At 43.3% G+C, this 16,941-nt stretch overlaps 1 protein-coding gene across 1 annotated transcript in view; it reads left to right on the top strand.

Moving 5' to 3' along the window:
• The window catches only part of BOC (BOC cell adhesion associated, oncogene regulated), a 65,479-nt gene that overhangs the window by 35,286 nt on the left and 13,252 nt on the right, over nt 1-16,941 (top strand). Inside the window, exons 2-3 of the mRNA XM_077293669.1 lie at nt 4,161-4,307; nt 10,342-10,611. Of these exons, the coding sequence (XP_077149784.1) occupies nt 4,232-4,307; nt 10,342-10,611 (346 nt within the window). The 5' untranslated portion in view covers nt 4,161-4,231. The remainder of the gene's footprint in view (nt 1-4,160; nt 4,308-10,341; nt 10,612-16,941) is intronic.

The following is a 16,941-nucleotide window of genomic DNA, read 5'->3' as shown; positions in this document are numbered from 1 at the left end:
AGAGTGGTAACACTATAGAGCTCTGTACTGTAAGAGCGGTCACACTATAGAGCTCTATACTGTAAGAGCGGTCACACTATAGAGCTCTGTACTGTAAGAGCGGTCACACTATAGAGCTCTCTGTGCTGTAAGAGCGGTCACACTATAGAGCTCTGTACTGTAAGAGCGGTCACACTATAGAGCTCTGTACTGTAAGAGCGGTCACACTATAGAGCTGTGTACTGTAAGAGCGGTCACACTATAGAGCTGTGTACTGTAAGAGCGGTCACACTATAGAGCTGTGTACTGTAAGAGCGGTCACACTATAGAGCTCTGTACTGTAAGAGCGGTCACACTATAGAGCTCTGTACTGTAAGAGCGGTCACACTATAGAGCTCTGTACTGTAAGAGCAGTCACACTATAGAGCTCTCTGTGCTGTAAGAGCGGTCACACTATAGAGCTCTGTACTGTAAGAGCGGTCACACTATAGAGCTCTGTACTGTAAGAGCAGTCACACTATAGAGCTGTGTACTGTAAGAGCGGTCACACTATAGAGCTCTGTACTGTAAGAGCGGTCACACTATAGAGCTCTATACTGTAAGAGAGGTCACACTATAGAGCTGTGTACTATAAGAGCGGTCACACTATAGAGCTCTGTACTGTAAGAGCGGTCACACTATAGAGCTGTGTACTGTAAGAGCGGTCACACTATAGAGCTCTGTACTATAAGAGAGGTCACACTAAAGAGCTCTGTACTGTAAGAGCGGTCACACTATAGAGCTCTGTACTGTAAGAGCGGTCACACTATAGAGCTCTGTACTGTAAGAGCGGTCACACTATAGAGCTCTGTACTGTAAGAGCGGTCACACTATAGAGCTCTGTACTGTAAGAGCGGTCACACTATAGAGCTCTGTACTGTAAGAGCAGTCACACTATAGAGCTCTATACTGTAAGAGCGGTCACACTATAGAGCTCTATACTGTAAGAGCGGTCACACTATAGAGCTCTGTACTGTAAGAGCGGTCACACTATAGAGCTGTGTACTGTAAGAGCGGTCACACTATAGAGCTCTGTACTGTAAGGGCGGTCACACTATAGAGCTGTGTACTGTAAGAGCGGTCACACTATAGAGCTCTGTACTGTAAGAGCGGTCACACTATAGAGCTCTGTACTGTAAGAGCGGTCACACTATAGAGCTCTGTACTGTAAGAGCGGTCACACTATAGAGCTCTGTACTGTAAGAGCAGTCACACTATAGAGCTCTATACTGTAAGAGCGGTCACACTATAGAGCTCTATACTGTAAGAGCGGTCACACTATAGAGCTCTGTACTGTAAGAGCGGTCACACTATAGAGCTGTGTACTGTAAGAGCGGTCACACTATAGAGCTCTGTACTGTAAGGGCGGTCACACTATAGAGCTGTGTACTGTAAGAGCGGTCACACTATAGAGCTCTGTACTGTAAGAGCGGTCACACTATAGAGCTCTGTACTGTAAGAGCGGTCACACTATAGAGCTCTGTACTGTAAGGGCGGTCACACTATAGAGCTGTGTACTGTAAGAGCGGTCACACTATAGAGCTCTGTACTGTAAGGGCGGTCACACTATAGAGCTGTGTACTGTAAGAGCGGTCACACTATAGAGCTGTATACTGTAAGAGCGGTCACACTATAGAGCTGTGTACTGTAAGAGCGGTCACACTATAGAGCTCTGTACTGTAAGAGCGGTCACACTATAGAGCTCTGTACTGTAAGAGCGGTCACACTGTGGATTCTCTACTGTAAGAGCGGTCACACTATAGAACTGTGTACTGTAAGAGCGGTCACACTATAGAACTGTGTACTGTAAGAGAGGTCACACTATAGAGCTCTGTACTGTAAGAGCGGTCACACTATAGAGCTCTGTACTGTAAGAGCGGTCACACTATAGAGCTCTGTACTGTAAGAGCGGTCACACTATAGAGCTCTGTACTGTAAGAGAGGTCACACTATAGAGCTGTGTACTGTAAGAGCGGTCACACTATAGAGCTGTGTACTGTAAGAGCGGTCACACTATAGAGCTGTGTACTGTAAGAGCGGTCACACTATAGAGCTCTGTACTGTAAGAGCGGTCACACTATAGAGCTCTGTACTGTAAGAGAGGTCACACTATAGAGCTGTGTACTGTAAGAGCGGTCACACTATAGAGCTGTGTACTGTAAGAGCGGTCACACTATAGAGCTCTGTACTGTAAGAGCGGTCACACTATAGAGCTCTGTACTGTAAGAGCGGTCACACTATAGAGCTCTGTACTGTAAGAGCAGTCACACTATAGAGCTCTCTGTGCTGTAAGAGCGGTCACACTATAGAGCTCTGTACTGTAAGAGCGGTCACACTATAGAGCTCTGTACTGTAAGAGCAGTCACACTATAGAGCTGTGTACTGTAAGAGCGGTCACACTATAGAGCTCTGTACTGTAAGAGCGGTCACACTATAGAGCTCTATACTGTAAGAGAGGTCACACTATAGAGCTGTGTACTATAAGAGCGGTCACACTATAGAGCTCTGTACTGTAAGAGCGGTCACACTATAGAGCTGTGTACTGTAAGAGCGGTCACACTATAGAGCTCTGTACTATAAGAGAGGTCACACTATAGAGCTCTGTACTGTAAGAGCGTTCACACTATAGAGCTCTGTACTGTAAGAGCGGTCACACTATAGAGCTCTGTACTGTAAGAGCGGTCACACTATAGAGCTCTGTACTGTAAGAGCGGTCACACTATAGAGCTCTGTACTGTAAGAGCGGTCACACTATAGAGCTCTGTACTGTAAGAGCAGTCACACTATAGAGCTCTATACTGTAAGAGCGGTCACACTATAGAGCTCTATACTGTAAGAGCGGTCACACTATAGAGCTCTGTACTGTAAGAGCGGTCACACTATAGAGCTGTGTACTGTAAGAGCGGTCACACTATAGAGCTCTGTACTGTAAGGGCGGTCACACTATAGAGCTGTGTACTGTAAGAGCGGTCACACTATAGAGCTCTGTACTGTAAGAGCGGTCACACTATAGAGCTCTGTACTGTAAGAGCGGTCACACTATAGAGCTCTGTACTGTAAGAGCGGTCACACTATAGAGCTCTGTACTGTAAGAGCGGTCACACTATAGAGCTCTGTACTGTAAGAGCAGTCACACTATAGAGCTCTATACTGTAAGAGCGGTCACACTATAGAGCTCTATACTGTAAGAGCGGTCACACTATAGAGCTCTGTACTGTAAGAGCGGTCACACTATAGAGCTGTGTACTGTAAGAGCGGTCACACTATAGAGCTCTGTACTGTAAGGGCGGTCACACTATAGAGCTGTGTACTGTAAGAGCGGTCACACTATAGAGCTCTGTACTGTAAGAGCGGTCACACTATAGAGCTCTGTACTGTAAGAGCGGTCACACTATAGAGCTCTGTACTGTAAGGGCGGTCACACTATAGAGCTGTGTACTGTAAGAGCGGTCACACTATAGAGCTCTGTACTGTAAGGGCGGTCACACTATAGAGCTGTGTACTGTAAGAGCGGTCACACTATAGAGCTGTATACTGTAAGAGCGGTCACACTATAGAGCTGTGTACTGTAAGAGCGGTCACACTATAGAGCTCTGTACTGTAAGAGCGGTCACACTATAGAGCTCTGTACTGTAAGAGCGGTCACACTGTGGATTCTCTACTGTAAGAGCGGTCACACTATAGAACTGTGTACTGTAAGAGCGGTCACACTATAGAACTGTGTACTGTAAGAGAGGTCACACTATAGAGCTCTGTACTGTAAGAGCGGTCACACTATAGAGCTCTGTACTGTAAGAGCGGTCACACTATAGAGCTCTGTACTGTAAGAGCGGTCACACTATAGAGCTCTGTACTGTAAGAGAGGTCACACTATAGAGCTGTGTACTGTAAGAGCGGTCACACTATAGAGCTGTGTACTGTAAGAGCGGTCACACTGTGGATTCTCTACTGTAAGAGCGGTCACCCTGTCACTGTAGATGCGGATCTCTATTACCCCTTGGGGTGCCGGCTGAGCTGGACATCGCTCCTGTTTTTCCTTCTTCTTTATCTACACCTGACCGTACCAGGACGTTCTTCTGTAGCCCCCATTAGTAATGCAGGACCCCCTATCTGTGTATTTATGGCTTGTGTTGTCTCCACAGGTGCTGGCGGCTCAGGGTCGGGGAGCGCGGTGAATGTGCCCAGGGTCCCCGCTGCTGTATATGGAATCAGGATGATGGTTCGGATCTCTGCGGTCGCCGCCGTCTGCTGCTGTCTCCTCTCCTCAGTCTGCTGCCAGGACCTGCCTGGTAAGTCTCTCGCTGTCTGCAGTCACCACTGGACACGACTGCCGCTAGTCCTAAGACTTCCCGTAATCCCATCTTGGACTTCTAACATTTGAGAATCTGCTGTGCCATTCATCTACTGGACCAGGGAGCTTACAATCTACACGCACGCACATGAGCTGGATTAATGATGCCTCAACGCCTGAGCTGAGTGATAGTGGGATGTGCGCCAGCCTGTGCCCGGGTGAGCGCCACCCCTGTTGTTGTTGGACAGGTGTGATGATCTCGCCTGCCACCGATGCGTTACATGTCACGTAGCCTCCTGATCGGAGGACGGGATGATAAACCTACATAACATAACGAGAAGTTCTACAATTTCCTCATATTCCTTGTGTGTGAATTTCTGTTAATTCTCCATACATCTGCTTGCTGTCAGTGAATAAAAACGTTCATTGTTGATGTCTAGTGCTTAAAACTCGTCCTAATCAAAGATACCTGAAAGCTGAGGGTTTGTGACAGTGGCATCTAGTCTGCACGATCCTAGACAGTTTGGATTCCAGGATTGATGTTACATGCCCTGATACGTTGTAGCAAAGTATCAGAATAGAAGAGAGATTTGTGTTGCTGATTCATCTAGGTCTGGGGTGGGCAATTAATTTTTCCAAGGGACCAGATGTGAGACCAAGAGTGTTGCGGAAGCCGAACCAATAGGCTGAAATTAATTCTTCTCAATATTAATATTAACATATTGTAATTATTTTATATTGTATCACATAATATTGAGCAGAATTAAGTATCCAGACATTCCCCTATCCTCCCTTGTTAATTCCATAATTGGTCATTTCTTCAATAAGGATAGTGTGAGATACTTTATCAAATGTTTTGCTGAAGTCTAGATATACTCTATCTACTGCATTTCCTTTATCCACCCAGTCAGTGATTCCTTCATAGAAGGACATTAGAGGAGTCTGATATGACTTGTTTGCTACAAGCCCATGCTGGCTCTGGTTAGTTACTGTATCCTTATCCAAGTACTTACATACATGCTGTGTAATAGTTTGTTCACAGATCTTCCCTGGTATAGAAGTAAGGCTAACTGGCATGTAATTTCCTGGCTTCAACTTCTTTCCTTTTTTGAAGATAGGGACATTTGCCCTTCTCCAGGCCTCTGGGACTTCTGTTTTCCAGTGTTTTTCAAAGTTTCTGGCTAGTGGTTCTGCAATTTCCTCTGCTAACTCTTTCTGTACCTTAGGATGTAATTCATCTGGACCAGAAGCTGTAAATTCATGTAAATTAGCTCAGTGTTCCCTCACCATCTCTCTGTTTATGGATAGTGGGGATTATTTTATTCCTTCGATGACATTGAAGATCAGTTGATGTTACATTTACTTTCTGAGAGAACACAGAAGCAAAATAGGAATTTAAAGTTCGTCCTTCTCAACATCATTTCTGACCACTTCACCCTTTTCATACTGTAAAAATCCTATAGCATCTTGACTTATCTTTTGCCTCTTTTACCCCACAAATCCTTTCTTGCTGCTTTTGGTTTCCCTTACAAGCCTCACTTCATTACTGGCTTTAGCTCTTCTAACTCTTGCCCTGCATTCCCTGCAGACAGCATTATATTCTTTCCAATACAGCCCCAATGTACACCTTCTTCCTCATACCATATCAGCCCGCACACAGCCCCCCATATACAATATGAGCTCACATACAGCCCACCTGTCAAGATCTCACCCTCTGTTACTTTTTTGTCACAAACGGCTCTCTGCTGCCCCCTATCATCAGGAAAATTACGCAATTGATCAACTATTAACAGACGAGTTTGTGGCTGCTTTCACTACTAGGTTGTTTACTGGTGAACTCACAGTGCATGTATGGTGTAATATGGCATGAGCCCCCACATAGCTTCTTAAATATGGTATTAGCCCCCTGCATCACCACTTAAATACGATGTGAGCCCCCACATAATCCCCCTATATACCCATATATAGTATGAGCCAGCACATAGCCTCCTGTATACAGCATGAGCCCCCACATAGCCTCTTATGCACAGTATGAGCCCAACATAGCCTCCTGTATACAGAAGGAGCCCCCACATTGCTCCTGTATACAGTATGAGCCCCCTCAAAGTCTCCCATATACAGTATGAGCCCCCTCATAGCCTCCTATATACAGAATGAGCCACAACATGGCTTCTTAAATACAGTATGAGCCCCCACATAATCCCCCTATATACAGAATAAGCCCCCTATATACAATATGAGCCCCTACATAGTCCCCCTATACACTTTTCCGAGGTCTAATCTAGATCTATTTGTGCCCCCAGGCTATGAGAAGTTGTAGATATGTACTTCTCACAGCTGAGAGTTTGTTACAGTTGTGTCCTGTCTGTACAACCCTAATCAGTTTGGACTCTATAATTTTTGCCTGCACTGACACATTGTTATTAAAGGGAACCTGTCACCCCCAAAATCGAAGGTGAGCTAAGCCCACCAGCATCAGGGGCTTATCTCCAGCATTCTGTATTGATTCTGTAATGCTGTAGATAACCCGCGATGTATCCTGAAAGATGAGAAAAAGAGGTTAGATTATACTCACCCAGGGGCGGTCCTGCTGCGGTCCGGTCCAATGGGCATCGTGGTCCGGGGCCTCCCATCTTCTTACGATGACGACCTCTTCTTGTCTTCACGCTGCGGCTCCGGTGTACTTTGTCCTGTTGAGGGCAGAGCACAGTACTGCAGTGCGCAGGCGCTGGGCCTCTCTGACCTTTCCCGGCGCCTGCAGTACTGTGCTCTGCCCTCAACAGGACAAAGTACACCGGAGCCGCAGCGTGAAGACAAGAAGAGGACGTCATCGTAAGAAGATGGAGGCCCCGGACCACGATGCCCATTGGACCGGACCGCAGCAGGACCGCCCCTGGGTGAGGATAATCTAACCTCTTTTTCTCATCTTTCAGGATACATCGCGGGTTATCTACAGCATTACAGAATCAATACAGAATGCTGGAGATAAGCCCCTGATGCCGGTAGCCGCAGCTCATCGTCGATTTTGGGGGTGACAGGTTCCGTTTAAATCAATAGGGAGTATGATCCATATTAACTCATGCTATAAATACATAGGAAACTAGTCTGATTCACCAAATCCCTCCAAATAAGGAGTGAACAAAAGATGACCAGAAAAAAGCACACAAAAAAACAGCAATTCATGGAAAAATCAGCTAACAATCTTTATTAATACAAAGAATTACACACAAAATAAACAGTAAAACAGATGCCTCTAATGCGACGGACGCATCAGGCTAGGGACCCTGTTTAACATTTATAGCTGAGATAATGATGAATAATTTAGCAATAAAGACGATAAAGTGCATCATGAAAATTGAGACAATAGCATTGATTGCACACTAGTATGAAGAAGTGTGGACAAAACGCGCGTCGGGGTTGAGGGATGCGGCACGGACCCTTCATTTTATCTGAGTAAGTTACATACTAGGGGAATATTACAAGCTGCAGATAGCATTTGTGTTAGCACATTTGGCACATTTGGCTATGGGTTGAACTAGATGGACTTGATGTCTTCCTTCAACGTTAAATACTATGTTACTATGTTATTTACTCTCTGACAAACTTCATATAGTGTACAATGCTAGTGTGGGGCTCCCCCTTTTCATTTCTTATCCAGAATAGAGCTCTATAGTTCACGAGGGGTAATAAGTATTTAGCTCCTCGTTTACATAATAGGGGTTTTATTAGTACATTGACTGCTTATACTTACTGACTATACCATCAATTGCACAAGCGCTTTATAATAAACTAGCAATTTTTGCATTCTTTGAGATGGTGATTCATACTAGTGTGCAATCAATGCTATTGCCTCTATATTCATGAAGCACTTTATCGTCTTTATTGCTAAATTATTCATCATTATCTTCGCTATAGATGTTTAGCAGGGTCCCTAGCCTGATGTGTCCCTCGCATTAGAGGCATCTGTTTTATCGTTTATTTTGTGTGCAATTCTTTGTAATAATAAAGATTAATTCATTTTTTCTTTAAATTGCTGTTTTTTTGTGTTTTTTTTTTTTCTGGTCACCTTTTTGTTCATATGAAAAGAGATTGTCAGCTCACCTCCTCCTCTGGTTAATATGTCCTCCAGGCTGCACGGATCCACTGGGTGAAGGTTGATATGCATCTTTGGACGAATGATCCCAGGAAATCCAAGATTTCTTAAAACATCTATTTATTTCTTCATATTAAAAACAAGTAACACAAAAGGTCAGGCAGTTTGGATACACTCATGATTAAAAAAAAAGTCATAGAAACCAACATGTTTCGACCCAGACAGGTCTTAATCATGGAGTTGCCAGTTTTTTAATCATCAGTGTATCCAAACTGCCTGACCTTTTTTGTTACTTGTTTTTAATATGAAGAAATAAATAGATGTTTTAGGCTGTGTGCCCACGTTCAGGATTTTTAGCATTTTTTTTAGCGGTTTTTCTGTGTTTTTCCGCTGCAAAAACGTTTACATTAAGCATCCCATATATTTTAATGCATTCCGCAACTTTTGTGCCCATGTTGCTTTTTTTTACGCAAAAAAAATCATCTGAAAAAAAAAACAGCATGATCATTCTGCAGATTTGCCGCTATATTATTGTATTGGGAAGCTCTGGAAAAAAACGTGAAAAAACCGCGCAAAAAAACGTGAGCGGATTTCCTGCGAAAGGAGTCCGGTTTTGATGAGGAAAATTCTGCGAACAATCCTGAACGTGGGCGCATAGCCTTAAGAAATCTTGGATTTCCTGGGATCATTCGCCCAAAGAGGCGCTGGATGATAACTATTTGATGCATATCAACCTTTTAGTTCACGCCTTATTTGGAGGGATTTGGTGAATCAGACTGGTTTACTACTGATACGTTGTAGCAAACTGTCAGAACAGAAGATACATCTCCACGTGATATAAGCACATATGTATCTACGTGACCCCAGACTGTGAGATGTAGCCGGTCCGTAGAAGTTTTCTAAGTAGGAATTGTCCAATTCACTGACACAAGATGTTACAACAAATGTGATGAGTTCTTTCTTCTCCATTGCCTGTTTTGCATTGGGTGAGATCACTAATGATGATTGCTGCTCTTTCCTGCGGCGTGATGTCACTGACACACAGCAGACATGATGTCATAGTGTAAAGGTTATATCGTCCCCGGGAGATGAGCTGCTAACAGGAGTCGTCTCCATCACATATGGAAGACATTGTGGGATAAGAGGATCAGAAACGGAGTCTAGCGGACAAAGGCGGCTCAGTGCTGTCTGCTCCGGCTGGGCGCGGTGCCATCACAGGGTCAGAGGGCGCTAAACGCGGGTGACGTTTGAAGAGTATTACTGATGCCCAGGATTAATGATGATGTGTATATATATAGCCCAGCGGATCATGAGGTCATAGGTAGGAAAAGGCGGTCTGATGGAGGAATGTAATGCACCCCGGGCGTCAGAAACCAACTAAAGTAGTATTGCCATTCACCGCCCATAGAATTGCAACTAAATATTATCTCCATACAATGAAATGTATCAGTGCCAAACAGTGCCCATGTAATGCTGCCAAACTGTGCAGAACAATGTCGTCCTGTGCACAGGAAACTAGAATAAAATATCGAAAAAAAAGCCCTGATCATACTGTCACACAGTGAACCCATAAAAGTGCCGTCTCGTGCCAAGAAAATATCTTCATATGGTGCTCACATAATATTGTCACACAGTTCCAATATATCGCCTAACACAGAGGTGGCTCGGAATGGCAGGAAATCATAAATAGAAATCGTACTCGCCAAATCAAAAGGTCACGTGTCCGTGTAGGTACATATGTGCAGAGTGAAGTTCAGAGATGTTTTGATGACAGCCAGCACAATTGACAATGCCATACAATGCTCCAGTAATACTGCTATATACTTACACTGGTGATGTGATAGAGCCACAAGAAGAGAAATGGTGACGAAAATGCAAACTATTACACATGAATTACCATAAACTCATACTAATATTTTTACTTTCTCTTTTTTTTCAGTCCAAGTCCCACAATTCCTGGTCCAGCCGGTGTCTACGTTCCAGAAATATGGTGGATCAGTCACTCTTAGTTGTGTGGTGGAACCAGCCAGTGCAATCATATCTTGGAGGTTGAATGGACAGGAGCTTGAAGAATTCCCAGGGATTTTGGTTTTAGGAGGAACCTTGGTGATCACCGGGCTGAATAATGAAACTGCAGGGAGATATCAGTGCATCGTTCGTACCTCAGCTGGAGCCATGGCCAGCGTTCCGGCAATTGTCACCCTAGCTAGTGAGTATGACTGTTGATTACACAATGAACGACTGTAACATGGAATGTGAATGTGTTAAACGCTCATATTGTATTTAACTGCATTCCAATGGGAAACAACCATATATATCATTTGGGATAATAATGAGATCAAACACAGCCTCTTATCCCTTTTGTCTCAAAGCCTATATGCTGACCCCTCAACTGTTCCAATGGGTTGTCTTATTGTATAGTTAATAAAGCTCTGTATTGACACAGTCAGTCAGGGACATTCTAAGCCAAAGGTAGAGGAGTGAACAACACTCTATAAAAATGAACAAGGGGTGAGGTTTGACCCCATTACTATCTCCCTTATAAATTACCTCTTATATGGTCAGTGATGCTGTTTATAGCCACAAAACACAATATCTAAGCCAGAGTAGAGGAGTGAGCAACAATCTATAATAATTAACAAGGGGTGAGGTTTGACCCTATTACTGTCCCCTTTACAAATTACTTCTTGCATGGTCAGTGATGCTCTCTATTGCCACAAACTACAATATCTAAGCCAGAGGTACAGAAGCAATCAACAATTTAAAATACTGAACAAAAGGTGAAATTTTATCCCATTTTCTTCCACAATGTGAGGAACATTGTGTATGACTTTGACACTACTGAATGCAAGGATACTAGGCACATATGTTTATAATTTGTGAAATTTATGATCAACAAGTGAGATTTGACCCAATAATTATCCCTGTGTACAGAACAAAGTGCATGGCCAATGATTCTCTGTATGGCCATCTATAGTAATACCCAAGTCAGAGTTAGAGATGCAGCACACAGTCTGAAATAATGTACAAGGGATGATGTTTGCTCCAAATTACCATCCCTTGTGGACATCACTGAATTGAATGATACTAAGAACTTGTTTTGCCCATACCATCATGACTATACAAGTAACTATTGGAACAAGCGTCTCATTGCATTGAGGCATGAAAGTAATGTTTTCCAATAGCCTCCACATGTAGGCCTGAGTAGGACAATCTGCCAGACCTAATAAGCACATTTTTATACTTTCCGTCCTATTAATATTCAGTCATTATTAAACATCATACAGATGTAGGGAATGAATTAAGGGAGCAGAGGGTCAGGAGCCTGCATGAAGAGTGTTTTGACGTCAGAAGTTCCTCGGAATGCAGATCAGTCTGTGGTTTTCCCCTCCGGCTAGGAATGGGTTAGACAAAGGTGATTGAATTTTGACAATTTCATGGATTACAGCTGTGAGACCCTTCCCCAGAGCTCAGGATCAGTAACAATGCTGTATGCAGGTGAACATACCAAGAACTATATCCCCTTGAGATGGAAGTACATAGGGGTGGGGGGGTTAAAGAGCCCCCTCTGTCATTAATCCCTGAGAGTTTTGGGACTTGGCCCAGGCTAGGAGAGTGGGATAGAGTTTCTGAAAACACATTCCTGAGCAGAATAGGGGTAGTGTTTTTGCTTGAGAGTTGATAAATGAGCATGCAGAGGATGGGTGGGGGGGACATAGTTTTAATGAGAGATATGATTACACAGGAATGGAGGCCTATTTCAGTTAACTCATCCATTACCATGACTCTTGTGTAAATCCAGCACATGTGCACTATATATACTGGAGATATAATGACTATGGTTGTATCCCTTTAAGAATGGAAATATAGAGTGAGATGAAAATTTGGTACTGTTGCAGTTGATGGGTCTGTGAGTTAGAAACTGTATTGATTATTGGAATGCAAGGCACCCTGATTTGGTTCTACCTTGTTGTCCTAACTGTTATGACATACTAGAAGTTTGGTAAAATAATATGATCCCTTTAAATGACTTGATCCCACTTTCCCCACATCTTAAAACATTGATCTTTACATTTATCTTCATACAGAGAGCCCCTTGTAAGGTAGAATAAATGGTCCATGACGGCAACCTTGATGGTTTCTCCTTCTCTTGCATTGTCTACGTCCCCATGGCGGTCCCTTCATAATGACTTGCAAGCTCTGTTTTTCTTTGCTGTGTGCATGGCAGAAATGCCGCCACAGAAGAGATGGAGACTGAAGGAAACACAAAGAACCATTCTTCCCAGAGTAAGGCCTGTCAGCTTACACACCTATCAGGTTTTCGGGAGTCAGTCTCCAGAGTCCTTAATTGAGATGAATTTTCTTAAGGTATGGTCCAATGTAAATAGCAGTTACAATGACTTTCTTCCTGGCGGCCTGGAATGCAGAACTGTGATGGGGTAACGTCCCTCTCTCCGAGGGGTTCAGCTTCTCTGTGTATAAAATATGTACATATTTACTAGGAAACCTTTGACTTCTGGTCTCGATTAGTACAGGAGTTACGTTGCATCACATCGTTCACATAAATGAAGCAATAAATGAGTTTTAAATGAAAGGTCTTTTTGCTTTTGACCATGTTTTTGCAATAATAGCATCTGTTACAATGATGGAGGCAAGGTAGTCAAGAATAAAACTTGAGTTCTCTTTCTCTGAAGTGAGAGGTATGTGGCCGCGCTGACAACCCCGCCCCCCCCAAAAAAAAATTCTCAATTTAGAATTGTAAATATCAGAAGCGATTTGGCAATTGTAGGTTATTTTATATTGTTATATGAAGGCAAGAATGTAAGAGCCAGCAATGAAGGGATTTCTTCCTGCTCTGCTCACATGGGATGAGCCCCTCCCGGGGTCCCGCATCACTGGCTCTCTAAGAGAAATTCCTCCGATCTGGACACTGATAAATGTATCAACGAGACTGGAGGAAGAAAGAGCGAATCCAGGGGGTGATACTGGGACAAAATGACACTCGGGGTACAGGATAATGACACTGACACTCGGGGTACAGAATAATGACACTGACACTGGGGGTACAGGATAATGACACTGACACTGGGGGTACAGAATAATGACACTGACACTGGGGGTACAGGATAATGACACTGGGGTACAGGATAATGACACTGACACTGGGGGTACAGGATAATGACACTGACACTCGGGGTACAGGATAATGACACTGACACTGGGGGTACAGGATAATGATACTGACACTGGGGGTACAGGATAATGACACTGACACTGGGGTACAGGATAATGACACTGACACTGGGGGTACAGGATAATGACACTGACACTGGGGTACAGGATGATGACACTGACACTGGGGGTACAGGATAATGACACTGACACTGGGGGTACAGGATGACACTGACACTGGGGTACAGGATGATGACACTGACACTGGGGTACAGGATAATGACACTGACACTGGGGGTACAGGATAATGACACTGACACTCGGGGTACAGGATAATGACACTGACACTGGGGTACAGGATAATGACACTGACACTGGGGGTACAGGATAATGACACTGACACTCGGGGTACAGGATAATGACACTGACACTGGGGGTACAGGATAATGACACTGACACTGGGGTACAGGATAATGACACTGACACTCGGGGTACAGGATAATGACACTGACACTGGGGGTACAGGATAATGACACTGACACTCGGGGTACAGGATAATGACACTGACACTCGGGGTACAGGATAATGACACTGACACTGGGGGTACAGGATAATGACACTGACACTCGGGGTACAGGATAATGACACTGACACTGGGGTACAGGATAATGACACTGACACTGGGGGTACAGGATAATGACACTGACACTCGGGGTACAGGATGATGACGCTGACACTCGGGGTACAGGATAATGACACTGACACTCGGGGTACAGGATAATGACGCTGACACTCGGGGTACAGGATGATGACGCTGACACTGGGGGTACAGTATAATGACACTGACACTGGGGGTACAGGATAATGACACTGACACTCGGGGTACAGGATAATGACACTGACACTGGGGTACAGGATGATGACACTGACACTGGGGGTACAGGATAATGACACTGACACTGGGGGTACAGGATAATGACACTGACACTGGGGTACAGGATGATGACACTGACACTGGGGGTACAGGATAATGACACTGACACTGGGGTACAGGATGATGACGCTGACGCTCGGGGTGCAGGGACAGGTTTTGGGTACATCTGTGCTGTACTCGGACATCTTGTTCCTCTTTAGCTTTGTCTCTCAGATTTTCATCATCAGCTGAAGTTAAAGCTGAAGATTAATTTGTACATTTTTCTCCGGTCAGAAATCTTTTCATTTCCTGTTTCTGGAGTCGCGGATTCTCTTCTGTTTCTCTTGTAGTTTAATAACTTTCCATCCTGGATATTGCAGTGAACACTCAGGACACTCAGGAATATTCTCCTTCTTATCTTTATATCATGGAACGTTGAGAATCTGACAATCAATATTTACAAATATTTTGATGTAACAATTTTTCTTTTGTTACTTTCTGCTCATGATCTTCCGTAATTTGGACCCTTCCACTTTACTAGTTTACTCTTCTAGACCACGAGGAGTTAACTTCTGGCACTATTCCGCTGGGTCCACCCTGTCTTAAAGGATTAATCCATTTTATTTTCCTTCTTGAATTAGGTGCAGGTGTAAAAAATTCCATTAACGTTAAACATTGAAAGTCATTTTAAGAAATGTTATGAACTCGACTGAGTCTGGCAGCCGGTTCTATGCAATTTTTTTTTATTACTTAAAAAAAAATTGATATTTTTTTTCATGTTTTTTCAGCCTTCTCCATCCCCAAAAAAAATCTGACTGCTCAAAAGCTGAGTTTGTTCTGCGCTCTGTATTTTGGAAAGGTGGGAGACGAGGGAGGAGGATAATTGCCTTAATCAGATGGTTTGAGGCAGCGAGAGATTATCATTAGGAGCACACAAAAAAAAAAAGCAAAAACATTCTGTACATTGAGGCCTTCTCGTGTAATGAGCAGAACAGGTTCATGTTAATGATCCTCTCATTAAAGTCATTTCCTGGCCCGACCCCGTAATTCACCAATAAGTGGCTCTATTGATTGGTCTCGTTGAAGTCGTAATCACGCTACATCTTCTTCTTCCTGCCTGGAAAAATTCCACCAAGTGATGTTAGAATATAAATATCGGGAGACTCGGAAGAATCATTTTGTAACTTTCTAGAAGGTTGAAAAAAAAATAAAGCTGTAGAAAAAATGGCAACAATAAGGCATTTATAAAAGTCAGGAGCCAACACAAGTCGCTAACAAGAAGTCCACTTTACCCTGTGTGGTGCACAAGGGAACGTAAGCTTAATGGCCTTTTGGACTTTCTTAGTGGTCCACTAATGGGAATCCTCAAAAACATTAATAGAAAACAACCCAAAAACTTTGCCGACACATTGGTGAAAATGTTTCAGGGATTTGTGTAGTCCTAAAATTTAGGGTCTTTGTTTCAACGCCTTTGACACTCCCAAAAGGTACTATTTTAGGTACTATTGTGAAATTTCCATCACTGCAACTCTCGGATGTCTTCTTCTTGAAATGGATAATTTCCAAACCATGTCCTTGACGTCTAACTTTTTGTGTTGTTTTCCATGAAAGGTCTTCTTACTGGGTAACTGGATTCTGGAAGGGTCCAACATTAACTTCTAAGATCTACAGTAAATTGTTTATCTTTGGATGTATTGTAATTTTTTTTTTCTTTCAGAAGCCAAAATCTGATCAATATCTGCTTTGGATTTTGGGGCCTATAGACCATTCGTGGGCTTGTTTGAGAAGAGAATGAGATTGCGAAATTGATTATACTTGGGTTAACTATATGAAATAAAAAAAACAATATATTTTTTGTTTCAAACCCACCACAAGTAAAATTTGAGCTTGTGGTTGCCGACCAAACAATTGGCCAAATGAGTCTGCGAGTAGGAAACTTTAATGACCACGGTGTTATCTCTGAAGGACGTATTTAACACATTTTGGTCTTCTGAGATTATTATTTAACAAACTTTGGCTCAATCTTGAGCTATGGCGACTTTATGGATGAATGCTCCGTAGGAAGAGCGATCTTGTGCAAGCCTAGATAGGTCCACCAGGGTCTTCTCCACCGTTATTTTGACCGTAACGAGCCATTGTGTTGCTGGTCTTCTTCTTCACTTTGTTCCTTCTATTCTTCCTACCATGATGTCCTTCTCCAGTGATTGCTCTCTTCATATGATATGTCCAAAGTAGGCAAGTTGTAGCTTGGTGATCCTTGCTTCGAGTGACATGTCTTACTTGATTTGTTCCAAAGTTGATTTGTTCTCCTTGCCATCCGTGGTATTAATAACCTCCTTCTTCAGCACCACATTTCGAAGACATAGGTTCTTCTGCCTTGTTTCTGTATCGTCCAGGTGTTCTAAGAACATCTCTCAGATACGGGTTATCTGGATGGGGCTGATCGAAGTAGCC

This window comes from Ranitomeya variabilis, chromosome 3, assembly GCF_051348905.1.
Source record: "Ranitomeya variabilis isolate aRanVar5 chromosome 3, aRanVar5.hap1, whole genome shotgun sequence".
Classification (NCBI taxonomy): Eukaryota; Metazoa; Chordata; class Amphibia; order Anura; family Dendrobatidae; genus Ranitomeya; species Ranitomeya variabilis.
Note: the sequence above shows the minus strand (reverse complement) of the source record. Positions and strands in the feature narration are given on the sequence as shown.